The sequence below is a fragment of the Apostichopus japonicus genome, chromosome 3 (assembly GCF_037975245.1).
Source record: "Apostichopus japonicus isolate 1M-3 chromosome 3, ASM3797524v1, whole genome shotgun sequence".
In the NCBI taxonomy this organism is placed as follows: Eukaryota; Metazoa; Echinodermata; class Holothuroidea; order Aspidochirotida; family Stichopodidae; genus Apostichopus; species Apostichopus japonicus.
The window spans coordinates 36,442-46,914 of record NC_092563.1 but is presented as its reverse complement, the minus strand read 5'-3'; the positions used below and the strand labels follow the sequence as shown (position 1 = coordinate 46,914).

Below are 10,473 nucleotides of genomic sequence, written 5' to 3'. Positions count from 1 at the left end.
AAATACTTCAGGTTCTTGGCGACTACGTTGCGTTAGATAGTGTAAAACCGCCTATACACCCCCATTTCATCTCAACAGTGAGTAATACTGTATAGAAACCAATCATAGCCTTAAAGGAATACCAATTACACAAAACCATGATTTTAACATCAGTCAATACTACAAGGTATAACCACTTTCAATAATTAATTCACAAGGGAATACAAATATTGGCAGAAACTATAACTAATCTATGTACTATGAAGGAAAAACTGAATGACTGATTACAACAAGTATGTTAATGATCCTATTCAGCAGATAAATCAACTTACGCCAAGATATGCGGCATGAACTTCTAACCCCTAAAAGGGAATATGGTAAGAGAGTTACAAACACATACACACAGCGTATGGTCAAGTTAGTGCAATACAAAACTTAAGAACCATTAATTGTGTTTGTTATAAGCCTTCTTCACTCTGTATCATTGTAGGATATCTTTAATAGGCCAAATTGACGTTATATTTGTCAACTAAAGAGTTCCACAGAATTATAAATATAAAAACCTGTCCATTTTACACACAATTAACACATTTAAAACTGGGCAATGATTTTAAAGTACTTTCTCCTTTCAGGTTGGCCTATAGACATGTAGCTAATATCTCAATATATATATATATATATATATATATATATATATACATATATATATATATATATATATATATATATATATATATATATATATATATATATATATATATATATATATATATATATATATATATATATAATATATAACGCGTGAAACTCCGAGTTACAACTACTAGTGTTCCACTAGTCTCATCTAGTATCAACATATATGAATATATATATCTATATATATATATATATATATATATATATATATATATATATATATATATGTATATATAAATATATACATATATGTATATATATATATATATATATATATATATATAAATATAAATATATATATGTATATATATATATATATATATATATATATATATATATATATATATATATATATATATATATATATATATGGGTGTGTGTGTGTGTGTAGATATAGCAGCAGTAACTATATTCGTTAATTTAAAGTAAAATAGGGCCTATATATATAGAACAACGACATTTCAGATGAATTATAATTTGTACAACTTTTGCGATTGGGGGCTCCTATGAAACCAGTTAACTTTAAACATTCCTTACTAAGACCAATTAAAGGCAAAAACTAGCTACCAAGTGATATCAGGTTTATTAAATGCATTTCTCTGCGCATTCCGCGTGGGATTTTTCACGTAATGATATAGACATGATAAAGTAAGAAGATGGAAATAACATAAAATGAAAGCCACGATTTGCTCTGATTACTTACGGATATGTAGGAGGTTATTTTTTCTTCCTGTTGCTTGATAAGTCATCCCATCATACCTCTACATCCTCGTCATCTGGCGTTTGGTATCGCACTTTCGTTAACATTGGATTTATTCATTAACAACTAAAATATCGAGTATAAACGGCTTGCTCCGCTAGGGGAAAGTGCTTACCTATTACTGACCACATCTATTTTAAGTATTTAGTGTAGCACTATCTGTTCATTGAGCTATTGAGGGCGCTGCCGGAATCCGCCTGCTGCTGATAGTAGACCCCCTTCGATTGTCATGAAAAGTCATGAAAATGAAAGAATAATGTCTCCTACATTCATTTATGATGGTCATTTGCTGGCACAAAAATTATCACGGGGTTAAATTGAGCAATTAATGGGGGTTGTCATTTTTGCTGTTTTAGCTGTTTAGTGTTGTATTTTTTGCAAGTAGGCGATGAGGGCGCTGCCGGAATCCGCCTGCTGCTGATAGTAGACCCCCTTCGATTGTCATGAAATGTCGTGAACATGAAAGAAAAGTGTCCCCTACATATATTGAGGGTGGTCAATTGATGGCACAAAAATTATCACGGGGTTAAATTGAGCAATTAATGAGGGTTGCCATTATAGCTGTTTTCGCTCTTTAGTGTAGTATTTTTGCATTGAGCCGATGAGGGCGCTGCCGGAATCCGCCTGCTGCTGATAGTAGACCCCCTTCGATTGTCATGAAAAGTCATGAAAATGAAAGAATAATGTCCCCTACATTCATTTATGATGGTCATTTGCTGGCACAAAAATTATCACGGGGTTAAATTTTTGCATTGAGCCGATGAGGGCGCTGCCGGAATCCGCCTGCTGCTGATAGTAGACCCCCTTCGATTGTCATGAAAAGTCATGAAAATGAAAGAATAATGTCCCCTACATTCATTTATGATGGTCATTTGCTGGCACAAAAATTATCACGGGGTTAAATTGAGCAATTAATGGGGGTTGTCAGTTTTGCTGTTTTAGCTGTTTAGTGTTGTATTTTTTGCAAGTAGGCGATGAGGGCGCTGCCGGAATCCGCCTGCTGCTGATAGTAGACCCCCTTCGATTGTCATGAAATGTCGTGAACATGAAAGAAAGGTGTCCCCTACATATATTGAGGGTGGTCAATTGATGGCACAAAAATTATCACGGGGTTAAATTGAGCAATTAATGAGGGTTGCCATTATAGCTGTTTTCGCTCTTTAGTGTAGTATTTTTGCATTGAGCCGATGAGGGCGCTGCCGGAATCCGCCTGCTGCTGATAGTAGACCCCCTTCGATTGTCATGAAAAGTCATGAAAATGAAAGAATAATGTCCCCTACATTCATTTATGATGGTCATTTGCTGGCACAAAAATTATCACGGGGTTATATTGAGCAATTAATGGGGGTTGTCATTTTTGCTGTTTTCGCTCTTTAGTGTAGTTTTTTGCATTGAGCCGGTGAGGGCGCTGCCGGAATCCGCCTGCTGCTGATAGTAGACCCCCTTCGATTGTCATGAAATGTCGTGAACATGGAAGAATAGTGTCCCCTACATATATTGAGGGTGGTCATTTGATGGCACAAAAATTATCACGGGGTTAAATTGAGCAATTAACGGGGGTTGTCATTTTTGCTGTTTTCGCTCTTTAGTGTAGTATTTTGCATTGAGCCGGTGAGGGCGCTGCCGGAATCCGCCTGCTGCTGATAGTAGACCCCCTTCGATTGTCATGAAATGTCGTGAACATGGAAGAATAGTGTCCCCTACATATATTGAGGGTGGTCATTTGATGGCACAAAAATTATCACGGGGTTAAATGGAGCAATTAATGGGGGTTGTCAGTTTTGCTGTTTTCGCTCTTTAGTGTAGTATTTTTTGCAAGTAGGCGATGAGGGTGCTGCCGGAATCCGCCTGCTGCTGATAGTAGACCCCCTTCGATTGTCATGAAATGTCGTGAACATGAAAGAATAGTGTCCCCTACATATATTGAGGGTGGTCAATTGATGGCACAAAAATTATCACGGGGTTAAATTGAGCAATTAATGAGGGTTGCCATTATAGCTGTTTTCGCTCTTTAGTGTAGTATTTTTGCATTGAGCCGATGAGGGCGCTGCCGGAATCCGCTGCTGCTGATAGTAGACCCCCTTCGATTGTCATGAAAAGTCATGAAAATGAAAGAATAATGTCCCCTACATTCATTTATGATGGTCATTTGCTGGCACAAAAATTATCACGGGGTTATATTGAGCAATTAATGGGGGTTGTCATTTTTGCTGTTTTCGCTCTTTAGTGTAGTATTTTGCATTGAGCCGGTGAGGGCGCTGCCGGAATCCGCCTGCTGCTGATAGTAGACCCCCTTCGATTGTCATGAAATGTCGTGAACATGAAAGAATAATGCCCCCTACATTCAATTATGATGGTCATTTGCTGGCACAAAAATTATCACGGGGTTAAATTGAGCAATTAATGGGGGTTGTCATTTTTGCTGTTTTAGCTGTTTAGTGTAGTATTCTTTGCAAGTAGGCGATGAGGGTGCTGCCGGAATCCGCCTGCTGCTGATAGTAGACCCCCTTCGATTGTCATGAAATGTCGTGAACATGAAAGAATAGTGTCCCCTACATATATTGAGGGTCGTCAATTGATGGCACAAAAATTATCACGGGGTTAAATTGAGCAATTAATGGGGGTTGCCATTATAGCTGTTTTCGCTCTTTAGTGTAGTATTTTTGCATTGAGCCGATAAGGGCGCTGCCGGAATCCGCTGCTGCTGATAGTAGACCCCCTTCGATTGTCATGAAAAGTCATGAAAATGACAGAATAATGTCCCCTACATTCATTTATGATGGTCATTTGCTGGCACAAAAATTATCACGGGGTTAAATTGAGCAATTAATGGGGGTTGTCATTTTTGCTGTTTTAGCTGTTTAGTGTAGTATTTTTTGCAAGTAGGCGATGAGGGCGCTGCCGGAATCCGCCTGCTGCTGATAGTAGACCCCCTTCGATTGTCATGAAATGTCGTGAACATGAAAGAATAGTGTCCCCTACATATATTGAGGGTGGTCATTTGATGGCACAAAAATTATCACGGTGTTATATTGAGCAATTAATGGGGGTTGTCATTTTTGCTGTTTTCGCTCTTTAGTGTATTATTTTGCATTGAGCCGATGAGGGCGCTGCCGGAATCCGCCTGCTGCTGATAGTAGACCCCCTTCGATTATCATGAAATGTCGTGAACATGGAAGAATAGTGTCCCCTACATATATTGAGGGTGGTCATTTGATGGCACAAAAATTATCACGGGGTTTAATATTGAGCAATTAATGGGGGTTGTCATTTTTGCTGTTTTCGCTCTTTAGTGTAGTATTTTGCATTGAGCCGGTGAGGGCGCTGCCGGAATCCGCCTGCTGCTGATAGTAGACCCCCTTCGATTGTCATGAAATGTCGTGAACATGGAAGAATAGTGTCCCCTACATATATTGAGGGTGGTCATTTGATGGCACAAAAATTATCACGGGGTTAAATTGAGCAATTAATGGGGGTTGTCAGTTTTGCTGTTTTCGCTCTTTAGTGTAGTATTTTTGCATTGAGCCGATGAGGGCGCTGTCGGAATCCGCCTGCTGCTGGTAGTAGACCCCTTACGATTGTCATGAAAAGTCATGAAAATGAAAGAATAATGTCCCCTACATTCATTTATGATGGTCATTTGCTGGCACAAAAATTATCACGGGGTTATATTTAGCGAAACATTGGGGTTGTCAAATCACCTGTTTTCGCTCTGTAGTGTAATATTTCTGCATTGCGATTTTATAAAATACCTTATTAAATCATATTCAATCCTCATCATTTTTCAGACCATCAGTAATATCCAAGCATAAAAAAGTAATGTGATGACTCACAAAATCTCCCCAAAATCAATAAAGCAGGTTAGTTTAGGGTTATTTTCCGAAGTTTAACCTCTCAGGTCGACGTACACTAATCTAACTTTTTTAGTGATACGTCAATAACCCCGGAGTTTATTTTCCAATCTCCTACGAGCAAACAGACGAAGAATATCTAACATCAATACAAACTTCACTTGTCAATTGAGAAATTGAGCGTAAAGAATGAGGTACAGTTTGCGCCTTCTTTTAATTCCTTAAAATTAACAGACTAAAAACTTCGCCAATTTTGTCTATTTCTCCAGTCCCTTCGTTCTCAAAAGCATCTCACTTCGCATGGTAACGTTTTTGCTGTTAACAACATTTTCCGCATATTTCACATAATTTGCGGTCAGCCTTTGACCCAAACAGCCAACCTCCGCGACTACAGTGTTGAACTTTAGCGACGACGTTTTTTTCGAGATACCTTCCTTTGCTTCCTTGGAATGCTCGATTGTCTGTGCAACCTGCATGAATTCAATACCCTATTCGAGGTAGACGCTGTTCATTTTCAGCGATCTGTCAGAGGTCTGTTGGCCAGCTTCAGCCCGGTCAAAGAAATTACTGATCGAGACATGAGATGTACAGTATACAATGAATGATACACACGCACAGTGCAGAGCTGATTTGTTGTGTTCGTGTTTGCAATCGAGACTTGAAAAGTGGCCGCATTCAATTCATTTCAATTTTGTCAACTCATCATAATTTCGCGCAATGATGCATACTACTCTCATTTTTGTATATTGCAACGAACGTGTTTGTCAGTAGCGTTGTGGTAACGAGCGATCCATGTTTCAATAATTCAACGTCACATTTTTTGTTTGGTTTTACCACCAGCCTAACCCAACCAACCATACGGCAGGCTATCCATACATTGAATTCCTTTCTCATACTTCATAGTGTTGTTAGTTTTGAAGTCTTCGAGTTGGGCTGCCAAGTACAGTACTAGTATCAGTAAGTAATAGTACCTTTGACGTTTGCATTCAATATTCAATCCTAGCAAGAAGTAGCATCTAGGCAAAAATCAGCTACCTGCTGTACACATATTCTTGTTGTAGCATACAGTATTTCTGTATAGATAATCATGGGCTTTCAATGTGGAACTAATTTTGCATCTTGCCATGCAATAGTTATAATATCAGCTGTTTCACTGGTGACCATCAATAGCGAAAGTTTACTGGTATCAAATTTGAAGAAACCAGCAAATAGCACCAGTGACTGTAGCTTTTTAGTTATTGCTGACTGGGGTGGTAACGAAGACTCTCCTTACACAACTCCAGATGAAGTTTATGTTGCAAAGCAAATGGGAGTAATTGGATCAACGATTGGTGCGAACTTTATTCTAGCATTGGGTGACAATTTCTATACATACGGAGTGAAAGATGCTGATGATAAACGGTTCCAAGAGACTTTTGAGAATGTGTTTACGGCAGATTCTTTGCAAGTTCCTTGGTATGTTCTCGCCGGTAATCATGATTGGTATGGTAATGTAACTGGTGAGATTGCCTACACGGAGAAATCTAGTCGATGGAACTTCCCCACTAACTACTACAGCCTGAATTTTTCTATTCCTGGCACGAATGATTCCTTGATTATTTTGATGCTTGATACAGTTATTCTGGCAGGCAATTCTTATGATGAATTAAACATACCACCTTCTGGCCCTGAAGAGATAGCTGCTGCAGAAAAGCAGTGGACTTGGATCAAAGATCAACTTGAAGCGACTAGAAACGAAAAATATGTTCTGGTAGCTGGACACTACCCAGTATGGTCCATCGCCGAGCATGGCCCAACAGATCTGCTTGTGTCACAACTGCGGCCACTGCTAGAGAAGTACAGGGTTAACTCTTACCTATGTGGACACGATCATAATCTACAGCATATTCGCGAGGTCAATGGTACGGTCGAATATTTTGTGGTTGGGGCTGCTCATGTTATAGACGGTTCAGTTAAGCATATGAATAGTGTACCCAAAGGGTCTTTGAGATATCATTATGCAAATCCAAAAGGTATGGGGGCATTTTCTTACTTTGAGGTATGGTCTGATGGCATACAGGTAACATTCGCAGATGGCATTGCTGGTAAAGATCTCTACTCTGCTCTGATAAAGCCTCGAATCTTCTAACATCCATTCCTACTGCAGGTAGTACATGTACAGTATCTTCACCTAATGCACTATACTATTGTCTTTGCAATCTATCACTTTAATCCCACAAAACAAATATGTGCCTTCATGAATATGAGTAAGTAGAGTAACGTGGCACAAGTGACAAGTTTACATGTACACAAGCTTACATCATCGATATAAATGTCAACTATGGATTTGTTTTGAAGCTAAAGGTTCCCTTATTGTACAGGTTATGTACAAAACTGTCATAATAGTTGGTGAATGGTAACGTTATCATTTATCAATGAGTCTTTTAATAGGTAGAGGAGTTTGATTAGGACATACTGTAAGACCAGCTACTTAAAAATGTAGAATGAAACATCATTACTGGAGCCATTTTTTGTGTGTCTAATGTTCCTTTAAAACAAATTTTTATCTTTAAAGTTAATGTTAAAATTTAGAAGTACAGTACTGCAGGTTCTTCCATCTGAATGAGAATTATGTTGACATGGTACAGTAAATAAATCATTCAGAGTGACGTATATATATGCCATTTTAATATTAAGAATCTTCCAAATTCTATATATATACTGTACATTATAGTTTATTTTAATTTACATTAAAATGGATTGTACATATAGAATATTTCTCAGAGGGTGATGTGAAGCAATAATTTCTAGTTGTGTATAACATATAAATGTTTTTAGATCTAATGATAGGGCAACTTCCATCTTACTTATCTTGACAACATTTTTGAAAACTGAGCTGCTCAATTGGAGGGAAAGAGTATTCAACAAAATTAAGTATGTCACCAATGTTCTCATAGAAGAGACTATGCATTACTAGGTCTATGGATAGAGATGTTTATGAATCTTAGATTAATTTCATACATGGTGTGTGGATCAGTCTTATGGAGTACAAGTGAAGTTCAATGGTCATTTGGGGTCAACATAGGTCAAAGTGTGAAAACTTTGTGAACATGATAACTCAGAAAGTACATCTTTCTTGAGCTTCATACATTTTATGCAGGTTCATGTTTTTGAGTGCAAGAACCCCATTAAAATGTGGCCATCAAAGGTCATTTGCGGTCAACATATAAATGAAAGTCTTAAATCGTGTAAACAAGGACACACAAGAAGTTCATCTTTCTTGAACTTCATAATTAGTATGTAGATCCAGCTTGGTGAGTGCAAGAATCCTATTGAAATTGGTAGAAGTCAGATGAGGTCAACAGACATCAAAGTCTGAAAACCAATTAAACATGATAATTCCAATCTTAAAGCTGCAATTATTTCATTTCATTTTAATAGTACTGTGAAGTGGTTCTATAGGTCTTCAATGAAACATACCTGGCACCCAGGTAATGAAATCTGCTTCATAGTTCATACTCTTGCTTTAAACATACTCTTAAACCTTCTACTAGTTTTCACCCTCTGAGCTTCACAGGGTATCTCAAATGGGGGCACCCAATTGGCTCACAGGGGGAAAGGTTATCTCAAATGGTGGAAACTTGGTCATTTCCTCCAAAGATTTCACAGTGAAGGCAATGTCATGTAACTCTCGACAATTATCAAAGGGATTTATTTGCTAGCTCAAAATTGGTAAAATGTGTCTATATTTCACATAGGAAGACTGTTCTTTCTGTATATTGCAACATTTTAGTTTGAAATTCTAAAAATCCTTATGAATTAATGAAATATTTGATGTCCACAAGGGATTGCTATCTTTTCTGGTTCTCACTTAAATCTTGGAAAAATTGAACTCACTTGCTCCACATAGATAGTTATTTTGAAATTTGAGCAAATGGTATGGTATGGTATGGTATGGTATGGTATGGAATCGCAAAGCTAACTGGCTTTCTGGTTTCCTCATCCATTATACTGTTTGCATTATTCCTGGCAGTCATTGTTACATAATTGTATATATGATAATAATCATGAATATTGATTGACTTTCTGACATTTGGGGAGGGGAAGGAGGGGACAGTAACAAAATTTTGATATCCACTAAACGATAGTCCAGGGAAATTTATTTTGGACTTATGAAAGAAGCACATACAGTACTAAGCATCCTACTGATATTGCTACATTGCATGTTTGAGATATTAATAGTTGAAGTTATCATACTGTAGGTTATAACATGACTGAACTTGAAGCAAACAGGTGTGATTTCATAGTTGCACATTGTCAGAATATTTATCGTTTTTCTATATATTTCACCTTATTGTTTCGACCTTGGATTGGATATGGTTCCAACTTTTCTTCAGGGATATTATATACATCAATCAGTCCAATGACTGCAGTGTATTCATATATTGTTAATCCATTCCAACTTTAAAGAATCTTGGAAAAAGATGTTGAAGAAAAACATACAAATTTGTCAGTGTTCACGTATGACATCACATTATCTATATTGTTCCTGAAGCTAAATTGTGTACGGTGTATAATTAATGGTGTATAAGGTGTATAATCAAGTGTTTTAGTACTTATCCTTTGTGTCATTTCTTGTTGACCTTTCTCTCCCATTATTTTCCCTACATTGTAATTGTTTCAGTTCCACTTCCAATTCTTTCAACATACTTTTCATTTCTCTATTCTGTATTGTTGTGTAGGCTACCAATTTTATGCTAACTGATACTTCAATTTATTTTGTTTGTTGTTGACAGGAAATTCGGTTTCCTAAACTACCCTGTATTTCGTTTCATATATCTTGTGCCTTTAGAAATTACGCAATACAAATATCAAACTCTGCCATTGAAATAAAAAGAAAAGTGAAAATGAAAGTATGTGGCTACATTTGATGTTTTTGGATCAAGTAACCTATTCGAACATGCTTGTGTGTGTGCGTGTGTGAGCGTGTGTATGTATGTGTCACTTTCTTGGAAACAGGATATCTCAATAATTGAAACTTTAAACTCATACTTTACATTTGGGTAACCCATATCGAGTAGAAGACTCCTTTTTTTGGTGGAGGTCAAAGGTCATTTAAGGTCACAAAATATGAAACTTTAAAAATCTTGTAAACTGCATGTCAACGAAATATTTTAGGAAGGGTAATGGAGGGATTTCATACTCGGT

General features: G+C 37.2%; 1 protein-coding gene across 1 annotated transcript; it reads left to right on the top strand.

Moving 5' to 3' along the window:
* The first annotated feature begins 5,837 nt into the window (after positions 1-5,837).
* Positions 5,838-10,178, top strand: LOC139958627 (tartrate-resistant acid phosphatase type 5-like). Its single transcript, XM_071955843.1, has one exon. It carries the CDS (start codon positions 6,374-6,376, stop codon positions 7,412-7,414), a length of 1,041 nt encoding a protein of 346 aa, XP_071811944.1. The 5' UTR covers positions 5,838-6,373; the 3' UTR covers positions 7,415-10,178.
* The last annotated feature ends 295 nt before the right edge of the window (positions 10,179-10,473 follow it).